At 41.4% G+C, this 21,078-nt stretch overlaps 2 protein-coding genes across 2 annotated transcripts in view; both read right to left on the minus strand.

The window, feature by feature from the left end:
• Positions 1 to 1,863: 1,863 nt before the first annotated feature.
• LOC148115987 (vomeronasal type-2 receptor 26-like) lies at positions 1,864 to 9,711 on the minus strand. The gene is made up of 7 exons (XM_087885346.1): positions 9,551 to 9,711; positions 7,739 to 8,030; positions 7,511 to 7,642; positions 6,830 to 7,054; positions 4,636 to 4,878; positions 3,816 to 3,942; positions 1,864 to 2,768 (listed from the first exon to the last, which is right to left on the minus strand). Exons 1-7 carry the CDS (start codon positions 9,709 to 9,711, stop codon positions 1,864 to 1,866), a joined length of 2,085 nt encoding a protein of 694 aa, XP_087741472.1.
• Positions 9,712 to 14,054: 4,343 nt separating this feature from the next.
• Positions 14,055 to 21,078, minus strand: part of LOC148115988 (vomeronasal type-2 receptor 26-like) — a 38,765-nt gene continuing 31,741 nt past the window's right edge. The window contains exons 8-9 of the mRNA XM_087885347.1: positions 16,115 to 16,229; positions 14,055 to 14,959 (exon numbers count right to left, since the gene is read on the minus strand). Coding sequence (XP_087741473.1) covers positions 14,055 to 14,959; positions 16,115 to 16,229 — 1,020 coding nt within the window. The remainder of the gene's footprint in view (positions 14,960 to 16,114; positions 16,230 to 21,078) is intronic.

Here is a 21,078-nt window from a genome sequence, read left to right on the forward strand (position 1 = left end):
CAGCTCCGTTGGCCTTGGAGGAAACTGGGGAAGGGCAGAGTCAGTCCAGGCAAGGCTTTTCAGAATTAGTAAGGCCTGCAGGCAGAGGCAGGATGAACATGAGAGACAGAGCTCAGATGAGGAGCAAGAACCACCCCCTCCTGATTAAGGAGACGCTGTAGGGAGGGGCATATGTCAGGAACAAACGCTGAGTTCCTGAAGTGTTGCGTGCTGACGTTTGAACTTGCCAAGAGGCCTTGCATTCCTTTTGGCGTTCTGGACTAATTACCTGGATCTTTTGCTCCCTGAACTCCTTGATTTGCCAAATATATTTGGATTTATTGCCATGTAGCCTTGGTGCAGACAGCACTGGGCTGGACTAATTGCAGCCAGAGGCTGCTTGAGGATTGTGTGGGGTTTTGTTATCACTCTGCACTGGGACTTGCCAGAAACATGGGAGAGTTTTGGGAGAATTGGAGCAATAAAGGGGCAGTTTGAACTGCCAGCTGTTTGTGTTATCTCTGTGCCGTGCCCTAGGCCAACTTGGAGGCTTCAGATTTGCCACACCAATGGTGGGAGGGGGGGAAGATAGTTAGATGGGGTTTTATAGCCCAAACAATAAAGTTTTCCTATTGGAACCAAGGACATTCTCACAGGTGGCTGGCCAAAGGAGGAGCAAGTAACCAGGCAACCAGTCAGTACCTGAATTGGACAGCATGACCAGTGATTTCAGGGGGAGGTGGGGAAAGGAAACTTTTACTTTTAACCAGGTGAAAGCCACGGGAAAATTCAGAGCCGGCTTTCTCCAGTTGTGCCAATATGAAGTATCCAATAAACTGTTCTTTGAGGAACCTGCCTTCCTCGGAGTTCTGTTTTCTATGGGTGCATTACTTGGAACAGTGACAGATGAGATCTTGACTCCAATATTGCCAGGAATTTCATTTGCTGATAATTTAAATTAAAATAATTGAACTTTTAGAGAACCCCAACCCCCCAAAATATTTCTGGCATAGCAGCAAGATTCCCATTGCGCAAGCATCATGTTTCAAATATTTGTGGTGTGGCATTTCAGGTAGGCTGAAGACAGATAGGATGCAGTGGCTGTTCAAAGAACTAAGCAGCCATATTGCAATTCTCCTGGACAAGAATGTGGGACACTATTTTCCAGCTGCCCTTTAATTATTTCAAGCAAAATAATTGTCCCAAATCATATATGGAGGGCAACTTGGTGTTGTGGCCCACCAGCGGCCAGCAAAGCTGGCAGTAGATTAAAACAGTGAGGAGGCTGGGGAGGAACGTGGGCCAGTCCTGGAGTCAGGGGAAGGCTTGGAAATGGCTCTGAGTCAGAGGCAGAGAGGGGGCCAAGGCCATCTGGTAGTTCTTTGCTGCCTCCAGAGTCTCCGGAGTCTGACATCAGCGAGGAAGAAGAACAGCATGAGCCTGTTCCCAGTGTGTGCATGCGCAGAGCTGCCAGGAGACAGGAACAATTAAGGAAACAGGATCGACTTGGGAGTAAGGCTTGGAGAAGATTGGCCTCTCCCATAACACAGAAAGGAGAAGTGAATGGGACGTGAGCTTTTGCAGGAAGTAATTAGTTCATCTGGCTGATTCAAGATTTGAAACTTCTATTTGTGACTCTGTGCCAGGTTTGGCCTTGCCCTGAGTCTGGAAATTAGCTCTTTGGCAGCATCCTCTGAAAGACTGTTTATCAAGCCTTGCGGACTGTAAATGAAAGTAATTTACAGCCGTATGAATTAAATAGGTTTGTTGGGACCTTGTTTGTGCTGTTTACTTTCTAAGGAAGCCTAGGTCAGAACACTTGGATCATTTTCTATGATTGGCCCATTGGAATATATTGAGAGCACAAATTCCTCTATCTCACATTTATACATTTCTTCTGGTTGTAAGATGCTCTTTTGTATTCAAGTCTGGTCTCAGAAGGATAATGTAGTACTTGGGGATGAAGATGCAACCCAACAGACCAGCACTGGAGGCCAAGATGGAGAAGACCTGCACAGCCACCATGTATTTTCCTTTGGTGCTCAAGTAAGTGGGCACAAAAGACACCCAGACACTGCAGAAGACCAGCATGCTGAAGGTGATCAGCTTGGCTTCATTGAAGGCCCCAGGGAGATTCCTGGCCAGAAAAGCCACCGTGAAGCAGATGATAGCCAGGAAACCCATGTAGCCAAGGGCAAGGTAGAACATGGCAACGGAGCCTTGATTACATTGGAGGATGATCTCTGCAGGTTGTGAGTACATGTCTGACTCTGGGAATGAGGGAGATGTGGCCAACCAGATGCTGCAGAGGACAACTTGGACACCAGAACACAAAAGGATGATAGAATTGGCCAACATCTTCCCTAACCATCTCTGTAAATTATTCCCTGGTTTTGTGGCAAAGAATGCTAATACCACAGTGACTGTTTTGGCCAAGACTGTAGAAATGGCAACTGTGAAGATGTTGCTAAAGGCTGTTTGTTGGAGAAGGCACATGGCTCTCCTTGGCTGGCCAATGAATAGAAAAGAGGTCAAGAAGGAAAGCTGGAGGGAGATGAGGAGGATGTAGGAAAGGTCCCGATTGTTGGCTTTGACTATGGGAGTTTCTCGGAACTTAATGAAGATTCTCAAGACAAAAGCTGTTACTAAAGAGAGGAACAAGGCAAGTGAAGCTAGGATGATCCCCAAATTTTCTTGATAGGATAGGAACGTTTCAGTCTTTGGTATACAGTCATCTCGGTTGATATTTGGATACTGATCTGCTGGACATTTGGTGCATTTTTCAGCATCTGAAAAGAGCAAGATCAATATCTCTCATAAACTAGGTTCTGCCATCATCTGTATAGTTGGAGTGAAACTGGTGATGGGGTGCATGAATATGTTCAGAAATTTGAGTAATATTAAGCAAAAGGACAAGTTCAAAAAGCAACTGAGATTCTCTGCCACACATTCCCAGGACGAGATCCGGCTGCCTTTAATGGAATCTCAGTGTGATTCCATGAAGCATGTGTTAGACATGCAATCCAAAGCACCCCACAGTCCTCTCATCAATGACCCATGTAGAGACTGGGCCTGCTGGTACTGGATTAGGTGAATCACAGGAAGGAATTGTCAAGCCTATAATTGATTGGGGTGTGGGATTGTTTGTATCTTTGGGCATTCTGACATGCATTCAGCTTGACAAAGTTGGGAGCTGAAGGGGGGGGAGTCTTCATTCAAAACAGCATTCCTAACTGATGAGTAACCACATTCTAACGTCTGGCTGATCGGAGAAGGAGGAGGAGAGATGTAGCCGATCAACCAGCTCCCACCTTGTTTGGACAATGGGACAGTGGTTCTGGAAACTTGAGAAACTGAAACTTACATTGGGGTGAAAAGCCCGGGAACTTTAGTACTGGCTTTTCACCAGTAGTGCCAAGATGATGTATCTAAATAAATTTGTTCTTTGAGGAGAAGTAATGCCTTGAAGTTTTATTTGTGATGGATGCATTACTTGGAGCCTGACATGAATAAGATGTTGAAATCAAGGACGCAATGGCCCCTGCAAATATGAATGCCCCCCTTCATCTGGACCAAGGAAATGGTCAGGTTTTATTTCTGGAGAGCACTTATCTGGTTGGTCTGTTCCATTGTTTCTTTTTCCTCCCACCCATGTCAAGAAAGCAAGAACTAATGTCTTCTCTCTTCTGAATAGGGATGAAAAGACAAGGCTCATTTTTATAGTTTTTGAAGTGACTCCAGTTAGAAGGAGAAAATCTTTGTCACTCTTTAGTTAAAAATGCCGGAATATCTATGGTCATCCTGAAAGTCTTCCCCTTTCCTCTGGAGTCACCCACCTTCAATGGTGGAGATGGTTCCTTCTGCACAAGGACGGCAGTCATAGCAGCAAATGGGCCTCCCTTCCTGAGCTACTTTCATGAATCCAGGATGACAGCTTTCCACACATGTAGAAGGAGGAAAGGGCTAAGGAGAGAAAAGGAAATAAAACTCTGGATTGTGAGATGGGTGGCATATATAACATACCCAGAAAATTAACTTATTTTCCGAAAAATGGCAGAAAGTTTAGTCCAAGATGTAGCTTTGACTAATTAGATCTAAAAGATTGAACTACACACTCCTCCTCTGTTTCTCATTCCTTTTAGCGTTTCACACACATTAAAATTTAGATTTTACTCAGGGCGGCTTACAATGTGCTCAGCAATAGCCTTCATCCTTTTGTATATTTATACAAAGTCAGCTTATTGCCCCCACAACTGGGTCCTCAATTTACCTACCTTAGAAAGGATGGAAGGTTGAGTCAACTTTGAGCCTTGGCGAGATTTGAACCTGCAGTAATTGCAGGCAGCTGGTCTTAATAACCAGCTTAATAACAGGGTGCCTTAGACCACTGTACTACCAAGGCTCTTGAATACTTTGCTTTGGCTAGGTAAACCACGTTGTTTGAATGACTCCTCATTCTACCTTTCTTTCCATAGACTCAGTGAATGGTTTGTATGAAAATTGAAAATTATTATTTATGGCCAATAAAGGCGTTTTCACTCTTGAGAGTCTTATCAGCTGATGTGATAACTCAAAGGCATTGAAAGCAATTCTCCACCGATGGAGAATTCAAGTGTATTCTTGTTATAGCCACCTTCAGTGGGATAAAATAAATACCAGCATTACTCGCACCTTGTTCAGCAGTTCCACCTGTGCGATATTCTTCCGGTCAATGTACAATTTAAAATCCTGGGATTCCCGTTTTTCTAGGCTCCCAGATTTCACTCTCTTGACAGATTTATTTGGGAAAACAATCCAGCTCACAATGTCCAGGTCAGGTGTAAGATCTCCTTTCTCATCCAAATATACCCCTTCTATGGAATTATTGTAAAACTGAGAGCTTTGAAGGAAGGGGTGAAGCTGGAAAGAACGTAAGGTAAATAAAAATTTAAAAGGGACATCAGAGGTTTGTGGTTTTTTTTTTTAAAGACCCCTTTGTCTATGCTGGGAGAGTTCTGAATATTTCTGTCTCTCTGCTCAAAAAAACAGGTTTATTGTCAGAGTCAAACTTGGGTGGAAGAATATTAATAAGCAGGGGAATAATAACAGATGCTAACTTAATATTTAAATATCTTGATCAGAATATTTTTTGGTGAAAAAACAAAACTGGCTACGTAGCTAACTTTGAGCACACAATAGATACAAACTGAAGGTAAACCACTCCAAACTCGATTGCAGGAAATACAACTTCAGCAACAGAGTGGTCAATGCGTGGAATGCACTACCTGACTCTGTGGTTTCATCCCCAAACCCCCAAAACTTTAACCTTAGACTGTCTAGTGTTGATCTCACCCCATTCCTACGAGGTCTGTAAGGGGCATGCATAAGAGCACCAGCGTGCCTACTGTCCCTGTCCTAATGTTTTCTTTTATTCGTATCCTTTTCATGTATTTACAACTATGGTTACACTTGTATCTGTCATAAAATACATGCTTGACAAAATAAAATAAATAAAATAAAATAAATAAAAATAAAATAATGATGGTAAAGGACAGAAGTTAGGAATGTGGTCATTCATGGTCCCAATGCTTTATTAGAGCAATAGAAATGTACAACTCCTCTAAAGACAAAAGTATTTTTTAAAACAAAATCATGTTTAATTAATCTAAAAACAGATGCCTGAAATTTCATCCATTCAGATTTTCCTTTAACTTGAGAGTTCTTGTTAGATTTTTCTCTTGTGTTGTATCCTTAGTTGCCCAAGTAAAGTAGGTAGCTTTGCTATTCTTACTTTCCTATGCTTTCTTCACGGCCTTCAGTGGTGAAGATCAGTGACGTCACACTGCAAGCATCATCACCAGTGGTGGGTTCCTCCCGGTTCAGTCCAGTTCGGCTGAGCCGGTAGCGGTGATGATATGATGTCACCGATCCGGTTCTCCCCCCCCCACCCCCTCACCCCCCAACGTTATTCTTACCTTTTATTTGGTCCCACCCCCAATCTATTGCTGCCTCCTGAGTCCCAGCTAATGACTAGAGGGAAAAAACTGTTTAAACTCTTGCCGCGGGGCTTCAAAGGGCCGTCCTACAGCTGATCAGTGTTATAAGCAAACAAATGAGTCGGGTCGTAAGTGCGAGGACTGGTTGTAAGTGCGAGGACCTTCCAGAAATGATTCTGACCAGCTAGCCACGCCCACTTAGTCACATGACCTCCAAGCCACACCCAGAAATAAGCCACGCCCACAGAACTGGTAGTAAAAAAAATTAGAACCCACCCCTGATCATCACTGAAAGATATTGGTTGATATTATTCTTCTTGCTACCATTTGATGGCTTGTTGTTTGTACCAACTTCATCAATTTGGAAAAAAAAAAAAAAGAATGGGCTGAACAACCAAGAAACCACTGAATTCACTTTGAAAAACATAAAATTAAAACAAGAGAATATTGGGGGTGGGGTGGCAGAGGTGGTATTCAGCCGGTTCGGACCAGTTCAGGCGAACTGGTAGTAGCGACCTGCCCCGGCGCTATGCCATTCTATTTAGCCACATTTTCAAGCCATGTGCATGCATGGATGCCTCGCGTGGAAGCAAAGTGCACGGACGGAAGGCCGTGCACATGTGTGGAGGTGACACGTCGCGAGTGAAGCAAGCCCGCGTGTTCTCACATTTTTGGTGCTGGGCGAACTCGTAGGTAAATTGTGCGAATCCCACCCCTGGTGGGGGGAGGATAAGAGCAGAAAGAAACAGAAGGTTGTGATTAGATTGGAATTGAGTTTCTGAGTAATTTCATTTTTCAGAATAAATAACCAAGTCATCCAGTGATAAAACTATTTCCCATATTTTGAGGAAAGATGTCTAATGGAAAAGAAGTACCTGCCAAGCCTTTAGCCTTGGATCTTCTACCTTCATGCCCCTGTTTCTCATTGATCTCTTGAAGGCGGATATGTAAGCTGAATTTAAGGCCTTTCCCACAGACCAAATGGTGTTGTAAATGAGGTAGCTGTCCAGGGTTAGGATCTGATCAATCTCCTCTTTCCTCACAGCCTCCAATTCTTCTGTTTGTCTACACCGTCTCCAGACTTTCACTGAAGGGGCATCCTTGGTGGATGAACATATAAAGGTTTTCTCCAAAAAGTTAATTACGAGCTTAACCATGGTTTTAAAATCTTCATAGTTTGCCCATTTTTTTTTCTTTATCAAGAAAGAAAAAATGCCACCAATGTATTTCATGGAATACTTACTAAACATAAAATCAAGACTGAGATCCCACTGAGCTGTGGTGATCCAGACTTTATCTATGACACGTTCCTGAAGATGTGCAAGTAGTGTGTTGATAACTACCATTCCTATTGAGAACGAACTAGTCTCTGAACCATAAACAAAGACATTGACTTTTCTCCATTTGTAATATTCTGGTACTTTGAAAACCATATTAGCGACATTCAATCTAAAGCTTTGATATATAAATACACAAATGCCATTCTTCAACATCAAAGCAGACATTGTCCTCATGAATCTCTCTCCCTGGTCAGTTTCTGGAGCAACAAGACCAACCAAGTTCCACTTGAAATAGAGGAGAAGCTGGACCATCCCTGGGTACTGGACTCCTTCAGCAGGGAGCATCGGGTAGAAGAAAGGATGCTGAGTTTTATCCTCCAGAATCTTGGAAGCAAAACTGTAACTGATCTGGAAGAAATGGAAGATGTTATTTAAATATAACAAGAAAATGCAATTCTGATTGAAAATCACACAATTGAACATTGTTTCCCAAGAAAGACACACCTGAGGGACTTTGTAGGTGCCCAACATGCTGGAAATCTGAATGGAGATGCCAGCCTCGGCCTCTTCCAGAACAGCCACTGTGTTTCTCTGCCTTCCACACCTGTAGTTGGGCAGATTGGCCTCCCCGTCTGAAAGCAGGTCCAGCAAAGGATCTGTAGTCATCTCTACCTTGAAGAAATTTTCATAGATACTATAACCCAGGGTGATGTTGGGTAAGAATTTGTCATTTCGGTTGATGTCCTCAATGGTGAAAAGGAAAGGTACAAATTTCCAATAATACTTGGTTGATGTTCTGCAGATATGAAGATATGAATGAAAATAACATTGAACTTTCATTCCATGAGAATAGTTTTAGTACACTCAATCACAATTTTACCCCCAAACAGTTTGGAATATTCCAAAATATTAACAAAAACATTAATAGAAAAAGAATAATACTGTGTTTCCCTGAAAATAAGACCCTGTCTTATATGTTTTTGAACCCCGAAATAAGTGCTTGGCCTGATTTTCAGGGAGGTCTTATTACTTTGGGGCACGTGGAGCAAGACGGGGCTCCTCTTGCCGTTTTACCTGATTTCCAGCTCTGTCTCTCTAACCCTAACTAGAGGAAATGGTGGGGACCGGCTGTGCATGCATTTAAATATTTTCAGAGAGAGATTATTTTTGGGGGAGGGCTTATTTTCAGGGCAGGGCTTATTTTCGGGAGAGGGCTTATTTTTTGGGAAACATGGTATCAATATAATATTTTTGGATCATACAATATTAGTTAAAAGTCACTCTCCTAATTGGTGAAACTTGCACCTCTTCAATTTCATGCGCTTGTCTTCTAGCATTTAATATTTTATATATGTGATGGCCTATTTCCTCTGTCTTAGTAAAACTGATTGATATACCCAGAGAGATAAAAGGAACTATTATCTCTTTTATGTTCTAGATATTATCAATATATTTGGCATTGGCCCCAAGAGTTTAAACTGATTCAAAATAGCTCCTGCATGGATAATATTCAGAAACTGTTCAAAACCAGGTTATTTTCTCCGTATCTTGGACAGAGAGAAGGTTGAGTCTCTTTTAGATGGATTTTAGTTGGTTACCTTTTGATGATATTCAGAGTCTGTTAACCATCTGAGTCAAAGTTGAAACAATGTTGTTGCTTACTTTTTCTTTCTTTCTTTCTTTCTTTCTTTCTTTCTTTCTTTCTTTCTTTCTTTCTTTCTTTCCTTTCTTTCCTTTCTTTCTTTCTTTCTTTCTTTCTTTCTTTCTTTCTTTGTCAAACATGTACAAGATAGCAGGTATAAGTATGAACATGGACATGAACGAAGGAAAGAATACAAATAAATGGGGACAGTAAGAGAGGGATGGAAGGCACGCTGGTGCGTTTATGCACAACCCCTTGCAGACCTCTTAGGAATGGTGTGTGAGGTCCACAGTAGACAGTTTAAGGTTGAAGCTGTGAGGGTTTGAGGATGTAACAATGGACTTGAGTAGAGCATTCCAGGCTTTGACCACTCTGTTGCTGAAGTCGTATTTTCTGCAATTGAGTTTGAAGCGGTTTATCTTGAGTTTACCTCTAGCTCTACTCATAGGACAGAATGGAAAACGGATGGGAAAAATATTTTGACTGAGGTTTTATACTTTAAAGCTTAAAATGAGTTTCATGATCTGTAGTGTGCAGTAGGGACTCACAATAGATTCAGAAAGTAAGTTATCAAAGAAAGCAGATCAGCGAGAGAGCATCCTGTGTTTTTGATGGCCGGGACCTGTATGCATTTATTGAAGTGCCTGTAATGAAGTGTGCACGGATTGACTTACCGTGAGAATCTTGTTGAAGGACTTCTATCAAAACTTAATGGTTGAAACCGAGCATGCATTGCCGAGACTATGCCACTAATCATATAATTTCCTGGCTTGTAACGATGCTCTGGATCCACTTCACTCTGCTGCAGAGTCAGGAGGCATTTGGCTTTGTGCATCACACCAGATCCCCATGGCCACAGAATCAGCAGAAAGAGAAGCAGAAGCAACATGTATTATGTCCCTGACCAAGTCTTTCCTGTGTCACCTGCTTTTAAAGAGAGAAAAATAAGAGGTGGAAGAAACCAAACCAAGGGTCTCCTGCTTGAGAAGAGGGGTAGAACTAGAAGATCTCCAAGGTCCCTTCCAAATCTGTTGTTCTGTTATTTCTGTAAGATGCTTCGGATCAAGTCAGAGTCAGCAACGGGACATAAACACAGAATCTGCTTTGATCTAAAACTACCATCAAATTCGCTTTCTGTATATACCCAGCATTTCTGACAAAGACTCCACCCAACATTGCTTTGGAAGTCTGATATTGACACCAAAATATTTCCTGACATGTTTGTGTGACATTTTTTTTAAGTTTGCAGAAACCTCTCTAGGGCATTAAGACAACAAGTAAACCACTATGATTTGGATAATTGTATGGAAGAGAACTTTCAGATCTCTGAACCCTGAAGGAGGGAGAACTAGTGACTTCAAGCTTTGAAAATGGGCCAGTGAGGAAGATTGGAGAATCTGGCCCAGATATTTTTAATAAAACGCTTTTAGAAAACCCAGAATAAAGAGAGATTTTTAGCATCGTCACAAAAAGTGACACTTAATATGTATTTATTTGGACTTTTTACCTACGAAAATTTATAGATAGATCTGTAGCCACCTGTGAATCTTATTTACAGATGACTAACTAGAACTTAGGGATGCAGGGGCTCAGTGGCTAAGATGCTGAGCTTATCGATTGAAAGGTCGACAGTTCAGCGGTTCGAATCCCTAGTGCTGCGTAACAGGGTGAGCTCCCGTTACTTGTCCCAGCTTCTGCCAACCTAACAGTTTGAAATCATGTAAAAAATGCAAGTAGAAAAATAGGGACCACTTTGGTGGGAAGTAACAGCGTCCTGGGCAACTTTGGTGTTGAGTCATGCCAGCCACATGACCACAGAGATGTCTTTGGACAGCGCTGGCTTTCTGGCTTAGAAACTCAGATGAGCACTGCCCCCTAGAGTCGGGAACGACTAGCACGCATGTCCGGGGGAACCTTTACTGTTACCTTTTAACTAGTCCCTATTTTGAGACAGACAAATGTATGGAGCAGCACCTGAGGAAGAAAAAGACAAAGAAAAAGCACTAAACAATAACTTGTGAACTAGGAATTTGGAAATAGAAATTGAAAGAGAAAGGGATTATTTCAAGAAACAAAGCTGTAAAACAAAGTTTATGTTCCATAACCAGACCCATTATTTTTTCTATGTCAGAAACACCAAAGTGTTTCTGTGGTTAAAGGATTTGCCAGTGATATCATCATCACCCTGGGGGCACCTATTTTTGGGTTCCTTTCATGTCCCATGAAGTTGCCCGCTGAAGTGATACCCATTAATCTACTCTCAGTCACCTGCTTTTGAACCGCTGGGTCGGCAGGAGCTGGAGCATATGACAGGAGCTCACCCTTGGCTTGTGGCAGCAATGGGTCTTGAACACGGGCTTCCCTATCAGCAGCCCAGCATTTTAACCTCATGAGTCACCATGTTCCTCTTACCAGACCCATGAAGGAGCAAAAGCAGCAGCTCAAAGGTTCAACCAACATTGGGTAGGAGAAAGAATTCAAAGAGAGATAATAATAATAATAATAATAATAATAATAATAATAGTAATAATAATAGTAATAATAATAATAATAATAATAATAATAATAATAATAATAATTATAATTATAATTATAATTATAATTTTATTTCTATACCGCCCTTCTCCCGAAGGACTCAGGGCGGTGTACAGCCTATTTAAAAACAGAATCAACATCAATTTAAAATAATTTAAAAATATTAAATAAATTTGGCTTAATTTAAAACCCCCAAAATTTAAAACATCTAATTTAAAATTATGTTGCTAACCCAGCCTGGCGGAACAACAGGGTCTTGAGTGCGCAGCGAAATACCCAGAGGTCAGAAATCTTACGAATTTCCAGGGGCAGTTCATTCCACAGGGCTGGGGCTCCCACAGAGAAAGCCCTCCCCCTGGGTGTCGCCAGCTGACATGACTTGGCCGATGGCACCCTGAGGAGACCCTCTCTGTGGGAGCGGACTGGTCGGTGGGAGGCTATCGGTGGCAGAAGTCGGTCTCGAAGGTACCCGGGTCCTGTGCCATGGAGCGCTTTAAAGGTGGTGACCAACACCTTGAATTGCACCCAGAAGACCACTGGGAGCCAGTGCAGCTTGCGCAGGAGGGGTGTCACGTGGGCGCAACGGGTTGCACCCATAACCACCCGCGCGGCCGCATTCTGGACCAGTTGGAGCCTCCGAGTGCTCTTCAAGGGGAGCCCCATGTAGAGAGCATTACAATAGTCCAACCGGGAGGTAACAAGGGAGTGAGTGACTGTGCGCAGGACATCCCAGTCCAGAAAGGGCTGCAACTGGCGAATCAGGCGAACCTGATAAAAGGCTCCCCTGGCCGTGGCCATCATATGCTCTTCTAAAGACAGCCGTGCGTCCAGGAGGACACCCAGATTGCGAGCCCTCTCTGTGGGGGGCAAAGATTCACCCCCAATAGTCAGCAATGGCACTTGCTGACTATATCGGGACGCCGGAAGCGGAAGATATAGGAAATGATTGGTATCTGTGCAGTTTCTTTAGACTATTCCAAAGGAAGGGGGCTAAGGCCAGGTCCCTCCTGACTTTCTAGAGACCGGTACCCTTTCCAGAGGATTCAAGTTGATTTTGCTGACTTCCCCTGGCACTCCTACTTGTGAAAGTACCATCTTTAAGGGAACTAAACATATATGTCTGCCTTTGAAATTGTATATGGGCAACCAATGCCTTTAGACTTTAAATTAAGATCCCTGACATTCATCCTGACTTAGAATGTGTGGAATCAAAATTCAGAGTACAAAGGAAATAGTCAAGGTTCACTGCAGTGTTTATTAGATAGTAGGTACTAAAGGATTCGCCTCCAAAATACTAGTAGGAGGGTCACTGATGGAGACAAAAGGATGCACCCATATTTATACATTTCAGAAAGGAGGGGAAAGTAATGTATACATATATATTCATAAGAAATAATACAAGAGATCTCAGGTTACTTCCTGTCTTTCTTCTCTTATCTATGGGAAGGATGGTCTTAGAAGAAATATTTGCATCTTGGGGTTGCTATGGGAATGTTCTGATGAATCCTACCTGTGAGCTGCAAGACCACATAACTTACCGTATTTTTCAGAGTATAAGACACACCTTCCCCCCCCTCAAAAAAGGGTGAAAATCTTGGTGCGTCTTATACTCCAAATGTAGCCCCGCCCAGCCTCCCAAATGGAGATTTCAGAGGCTGAAAGAAGCCTCTGAAAGAAGCTTCAGAAAAAAAGCCTCTGAAAAGCGTTTATCTAAAATAATATGGCAAGCAACAAAAGAAGAATCTAAAGGCTCTAACCAAACTATGCTAACAAATCTGGAGAATGACACAATAACCAACAGATCGGAAGAGGTTAATCTATATACCAATACCAAAGAAAGGAGATTGAACAGAGTACAGATAGTCCTTCAGAATAAAAACCCCTGAAAGAAGCTTCAGAAAAAAAGCCTCCAAACAGAGCTTCAGAAAAAAAGCCTTTTTTTCTGAAACTCTGTTTCAGAGGCTTTCAGAGGCAGGAAAAAAAAAAGTTTTTTTCTGAAACAGAGTTTCAGAAATTTCAGAGGCTGAAAAAAAAGCAAGGCATAGAGCTCACAACCAATTAACCTGTTGCTAAAATTCACCACTGGGAACAACTGATTGGGGGTATTCCGGGAGGCTGATCCACCCACAAATCAGTTTTTTTTTATTTTCCTCCCCAAAAACTAAGGTGCATCTTATACTCCAAAAAATACAGTATGTCTCAATTTCTCTGTCTCAAGGGTGCTTTTCCAAAAGGCAACTGAACTTCCTTTGTTTTTTCCTTGAAAATGTTTTGCTTCTCATGAAAGAAGCTTCCTCAATTCAAAATTGAATTTTCAATATAAAGTGAAAAAAAATAAAGATGAATTGCAACAATTGTCCCATTAAGAGAATATCTCAACCTAAAAGCAAGTTTGCTAATAGTTTTCCTTGTAATCGTGGCGAATATCTGTAGCTCAGGTGTAGGATGAGAGTGAAGGTTCATTTATCAAGACTTGCAGACTGTAAATGAAAGTAATTTACAGCCATATGAATTAAAAAAGGTTTGCTGGGACTTTGTTTGTGCTGTTTACTTTCTAAGGAAGCCTAGGTCAGAACACTTGGATCATTTTCTATGATTGGCCCATTGGAATATATTGAGAGCACAAATTCCTCTATCTCACATTTATACATTTCTTCTGGATGTAAGATGCTCTTTTGTATTCAAGTCTGGCCTCAGAAGGATAATGTAGCACTTGGGGATGAAGATGCAACCCAACAGACCAGCACTGGAGACCAAGATGGAGAAGATCTGCACAGCCACCATGTATTTCCCTTTGGTGCTCAGGTAGGTGGGCACAAAAGACACCCAGACACTGCAGAAGACCAGCATGCTGAAGGTGATCCGCTTGGCTTCGTTAAAGGCGCCAGGGAGGTTCCTGGCCAGAAAAGCCACTGTGAAGCAGATGGCAGCCAGGAAGCCCATGTAGCTGAGGGTGATGTAGAACATGACAACGGCCCCTTCATTACATTGCAAGATGATCTCTCCAGGCTGGGAATGAAGGTCAGAGTCAGGGAATGGGGGAGAAACTAAAAGCCAGGTGGCACATAGGATGATTTGGACAGCAGAACAAGAAAGGATGATGGAGTTGGCCAAACTCTTCCCCAACCATCTCTTCACTCGGTTTCCTGGTTTTGTGGCCAGGAAAGCCAGAACTACTGTGATTGTTTTGGCCAAGAGAGAAGAAATGGCAACTGAGAAGACAATGCTGAACACTGTTTGTCGGAGAAGGCAGGTGGCTTTCCTTGGTTGACCAATGAAGAGAAGACAAGACAAGAAGCAAAGCAGGAGAGAGGCAAGAAGGATGTAAGAGAGGTCCCGATTGTTGGCTTTAACAATGGGAGTTTCTAAGTATTTAATGAACAGGATTAACACAAAGCCTGTGATTAGGAAAACAAATAGGACAAAGGAGACCAGAATGATGCCCAAATGTTCTTCATAAGACAGGAAGATTATAACTTTGGGGATACATTGGATTCTGTCTTCATTTGGATATTTTTCATCTGGACACTCAGTGCATTTTTCCATATCTGAAAGAAATCCAAAAGGTAGTATTTCTTTAATTCTCCTTTTAATTCTTTTCTTTAATTCTCTTTTTAATTTTCCTTTTGCCTTTCAAGATCTACCTTCTTGGGACAACAACCATTATCAGCTGCATTTTCCAAGAGGCATCCCCACAGGAAGAAGCTAAGAAGGTTGTCATTTTCTTTAAAAAAAACCCGTACATTTAAAATTGTCTATAAAATGGGAAGAAGTCCTGGGACCTAAATGACTTATTGCACAATATGTAGTACCTACACATGAAACTACATTATTCTAAGTAAATAATGAATCAGGCAAGCTTCCTGATCCTACAAAATAGCATTTCTTAATATACTGGATTCAAAGGATGCCTCTCTTTTTAAATCTAGTGGAATGCAAGAGAAAGCTAGTCTTGCAAATAATCTGGAATGGCTAGTGGGAGCAGTGGTAATATGGATAGTATGTGTTGCACCCATAAGTATCCACAATCCCTTATTATGGACCAGCAATACCTTCTCACTGATCCTCATGCAAAGGTCTATGCATAACGTATTGCAATAATCCTTCCTGGAAATGGACCTAAAATGATTCCTCGGGTTTCAAAGAACTCAAATATTCCCAGAGAGGTAAATGTGGAAGGATACATCCAAACTAAAACAAGCAGAAAAGATATTTTCTCTGATAGTAGAAAAGCTTGCCCAATCCTCCATACTCTCCAATTCTTTCCCAGGATCTCCCTCAAGGGGAGGGACTATTCTTTAAACAGGAAATTGTGCAGTTTGAAGATAAACAAGAAAACCAGTTGAGTTTCAGTTTATCAGTTTATCTTGGTAGCCTTGGTAGTAAAGTGGTCTAAAGCACCCTGTTATTAAGACCAGCTGCCTGCAATTACTGCAGGTTCGAATCTCGCCAGGCTCAAGGTTGACTCAGCCTTCCATCCTTTCTAAGGTAGGTAAATTGAGGATCCAGTTGTGGGGGCAATAAGCTGACTTTGTATAAATATACAAAAGGATGAAGGCTATTGCTTAGTGCATTGTAAGCCGCCCTGAGTCTCCGGAGAAGGGCGGCATATAAATCAAATTTAAAAAAAAAAGTCTTAACATGACAGTATTCTGAATAAATGCCCTTCCACAAGGCCTGTCCTTTTCTCTGGTGTCCCTCACCTTCATGGATGGAGATGGTCCCCTCTGGACAAGGAACGCAGTCATAGCAGCAATCTGGCTCTCCTTCTCGCTTCCGCTTGACAAACCCAGGATGACAACTTTCCACACATTTGGACTGAAACAGAGACTGGGCAGAAAAACAAGGAATGCCAAAGACAATTTGTTGAGACTCCCCATCCATGGAAATTGAAAATGGAAGTAGTCACGGACATTAACCAAGTAGTCTCTAGGCTTCCCTTAGGTAAATATGAAACCACTGACTCATTCCAAACAGATGTAGGAGATATAACTACAGGGAGATTCTTCTTGTCATTTCTCCCTTTAGCTTTTCGCATCTAACATTGAAACAAGGGATTTTTCTACTTAGAAAAGTCTAGAGGGAAGGAGTTGCAAAAAGATTTAAGCACCTAAGAGACAACCAATTGGTTCCTCCTCGTGGTTTTATGAACATTAATTCCTCCATTCATATAGCCATAATTTTTAAGTATTATATTAAATTTTGGGAAATAAATTAGTATGAAAGATTCTTAAATTTCTATCTATTCTATTTAATAAAATAGAATAAAACTGTGATGAAGACAGAAACTTCTGACCTGTAAGATCTGGACAGGTTTCTTCTAGAGTATAAAACATTGCAAAACTGCTGTACTTTGAAAGGAGTCCAAAACCAACCACAGGGGGAAAAAATTAGGGCTATCACTTTTAAAGGAGAGGTTCTTTCGTTGTCTATTTCTTTATTCAATTTACAGTATATGGCCACCATGGTGGTGAGATATAACTAAAACTACCTGCCTAGCTTCTAGAACTGGAGTAAATTGAGATAAAGGTGAGGTCATGAGAACATGTCCCTCAAAAAGAGTAAGTCAGGCACCTGAGGGCAGGACAAGAAGCAATGGGTGGAAACTAATCAAGGAGAGAAGCAATTTAGAACTAAGGAGAAATTTCCTGACAATGAGAACAGTTGATCACTGGAACAACTTGCCTCCAGAAGTTGTGAATGCTCCAACACTGGAAATTTTTCAGAAGATGTTGGATAACCATTTGTCTGAAGTGGTGTAAGGTTTCCTGCCTAAGCAGGGGGTTGGACTACAGTAAAAGACCTCCAAATGCCCCTTCCAACTCTGTTATTCTATTCTATTCTTTTCATCTTCAACAAATTGGGACATGAGTATGAGTCTTGTGTCAAAATAGGATAGTTCTAAGGCCCAGCTAGGTATCTAGTTTTTTTTCTGTTGAAGAGCTACGATTAGATAATGCCAAATGGCATGGAAAGACAGACCTGTATTATTATTACTTAAATTTCCATCCTCCTTTTGGCCCAGACAGACTTATAGTAGCTAACAATCAAGATAAAGAATTCCATTCAAAGGGTTTACAGATGAAATGCCCTCTTAAAAAGAAAAGGCCACCTCGAAATCCTTTCAAATCCTCTCTTACTACTTCTGATATGAAGAAAGGCTTTTCTATGGATCAAAGTCTTGTTTGACTGCTTCAGTTTCCTGGATCTGGGCCAGTGATAAGATTCAATTTTTTTTACTATCGGTTCTGTGGGTGTAGCTTGGTGGGCGTGGCATGGCTTGGTGGGTGTGGCAGGGGAAGGATACTGTAAAATCTCCATTCCCTCCCCACTCCAGGGGAAGGTTACTGCAAAATCCCCATTTCCTCCCGAGCAGCTGGGACTCGGGAGGCAGAGAATCGATGGGGATGGGGCCAGACAGAGGTGGTATTTACCGGTTCTCTGAACTACTCAAAATTTCTGCTACCAGTTCTCCAGAACTGGTCAGAACCTGCTGAATACCACCTCTGATCTGGGCATTATCTCACAACAAAACATGTGAGATAATGCCTCACATCTTTATGGTTATATGGATAACCATAAAGATATCTCACATCTTTATGGTTTCATGTGAACTGAGATCTTGGGAGTGTGTTCAGAGGAGCAGAAGGCTTATTGCTTCACCAGTGGGGTGAAAGAGAGACATAGATAACTCTGACCAGGGCTGGGTTGCTTAAAAACATGATAGAACATCAGTGACCTTCCAGGGGACACATTCCCCAATTTGAATAGAATAGAAAGAGACTAACTTTAAGAGAAAGTTAGAAAGAGAATAACTTTATTGTTATTAATAAAACAATATTAATAACAATATTAAATAGAAAGAGAATAACTTTATTGTCACTTTGAACGTACGCTAATCAGCATACATTAAAATGAAATTTCATTGCATACAGCTCTCAGAGGTCACCACTACATGAACATGAATAAATAAATAAATAAAAATACCAAATTATGTATATGCCCACATATATGACACAGAGAAACAACACAATCTAGTTCAAATGTACACATGTTCATGGGAGTAAAACAAATCTTGCAAGCTTACCAGATGGATGGCATATGGGAACAAAGCTGTTACAGAATTTGGTAGTCCTGCTAGAAAAACTTCGAAATCTCCTCCCAGAGGTTTCCCCAGATACACATAAAGTGGGTGTGTGGGGTCTCTAACAATGTTTTGAGATCTAAGCACATAACACTTATAAGCAGTATCCTGAATAATGGGAAGCGAGCTTCCTATAATCTTCTCGGCTGTCCTTACCACTCTCTGTAGGGACTTTCTATCTGAAGCACTGCTGCCACCAAACCAAACAGTGATGCAGTTTGTTAAAATGTTGTCAATAGTGCCTCTGTTAAAAGTGGCCAGGACTGGAGGAGAAAGATGTGCTCTCCTCATCTGATGCAGGAAATGCAAATGGACAAGGGGATGAATCTTATTTCCCACATGGACCAACAGGACCTCTAACCAGTCATGATTATGTTTCATCTGATTCAGTCCAAACCTTAATTCGATTCATGGACTGATCAAAAGAACTTGAGGCTATTAGCAACACAAAGGCCAATGTCAACTTGCAAAGCTTTCAAGTTGCCATAAGCAGGAGGAGGGAGAACTGATAGAGCTGATTGACTTCCCTAACTGAAGCTACATTCCATACATGCTTTCTTTCCGCAATCAGAAGAAGGGTGTTGGATTTCACAGCCAGCCAATGTGGTTAATTGGAGAACATGATTTATGACATGGCCAGGGAGGAGGGGAGAGACAGGGTCAAAGGGGAACATAAATCTACATGGGATTAGTTCTAACTGCATCCGAATATTGCCAAAATGGTGCTCCTAATAAATGATTGTATTTCTTTTGAAGTTTGGCTCATGGCTCATGAATTAATTAGGGCATCTTTCGGAAACTTCACAGCCAGCACTTAGGAGTTACTCACCAGTTTGATGGAGATACTAAATGAAAGAAAAGATGGGAAAGGACCGTGGTTGTCATCTTAAAGAATAGCCACTCAGCATCCAATGTTGGACACCAAACAGTTTACAACAGTGTTCCGTATTGTAGCATTGGAAGGATACTTTGTGAATAGTACTGAAGCCCTCCGAGCAGTCTAAGAAAACTACAAGGTTACCACTCCCCATGTTCAATTCTAACTGAACATCATCCACTTTGAAATGGGTGCTAATCTTTAGAAAAAAAGAGAAAATGCAGTAATGTTTTACCCACTTTGTTGTAAAAATTTAGCCGTGAAAGAGCATTTTGGAAAACAAGGAGTCTCTCTCTTTCAAAAAAACCGAGTGCCATGTGGAGATTGTGATTGTTCTTGGGGAGAACCACCAAGCCCATGATTCCCAGAGCTGCTGCCACATCTCCATTTTGGTTCAAGTAGAGATTTATCCGGGAAAGATTCCAATATTCATTCTTTTCCAGAAATGGATGAAACTAGAATGGAATCATTCAGGAATTTAAGAAGCAGAAAAGTTGGTTTCTTATCTCGTGTCATCTTTTCACATTTGAATCTTTCTTGTACAGTTATCTACAAATACGCTTAATCAGGAGACTTGTTACCACTCTCTTTGTAAGTGAAGAAAAAATGTTCAGCAAAATTTGTCAATTGTATATCAATCAAACATATATTTACAAAATGTCAGAACATTCACTGGGTAGACATGGTAACAAGGTCAGCCAATGAATAGACATAGCAACTAAGTCAACCAATTGGTAGCTGAGACAGACTGGAGCCAGGGCGTGTCTTAGTCTGCAGCTTCTGAGTCTGTGCAGAGAAATTGAAACTGAAAGCAGTGTGGGTTAAGCTCTGAGCTGTGAAGCTGTGTGTGTGAACTTGTCTGCTCAGCTGAAATGAAACTGTGAATCTGCTGTTGGTATTTTAAACTTACTTCATGTATTATTGTGTATAGAAAGAAGTTAATGAATCCTGCTGCATTAGTTTATCTATGTGTGTTTCTGGATTTGACTTTTGCAAGAAACTCTGACACAAAATATATTTAACACAATTGGTCAATTATAGGGAACATTTAGAGCAGGAGACAAATAACAAAGAGATTATTCAAACCATAAAAGATTGTTATGAACTCCTTGAAAACAACACGGTGATTTTCAGAATGCATTGATTTTTCAAAGAAGGGGCCCTTGGTGCTTTCTGAACCTGTTTGTTTTCTTGCAGACGGTTCATTACCCTAACTAGATAATGTCCTTAGTGCATCATTTCTCAAGAAACATCATTTTTGAACAAGAAACTTGTACACCAAATAGGAAATATGACTTCATGAGCTAATTCTACATTATTGGAAAGCTACGGTTGAACCAAACCTGCAACAGCCATTTCCCTGTTCCTCAGTTGCCACATAGACTTCATTATATGGGTTTAATAGTCGGAGCCTTGACAGCTACATTAAGAGAATCTCGCAAGTCTGCATGTAGAACTCTCCCACCAATTTCTTTTTTCAGCATTTCTTTTTTCAGCATTTCTTTTTTCAGCATAAAATATTTGGGAGGATCCTTTCTTTGCTTCTTTCTCTGCCTGTTACGCAGTTGCAGGCTCCCCTCCCCTTATCTGATTATTCCCTAGGAAAAGCTGAGGTGGCGCAGTGGTTAGAGTGCTGTACTGCAGCT

Source organism: Pantherophis guttatus, chromosome 2, assembly GCF_059756535.1.
Source record: "Pantherophis guttatus breed Tessera chromosome 2, ASM5975653v1, whole genome shotgun sequence".
Taxonomy (NCBI): Eukaryota; Metazoa; Chordata; class Lepidosauria; order Squamata; family Colubridae; genus Pantherophis; species Pantherophis guttatus.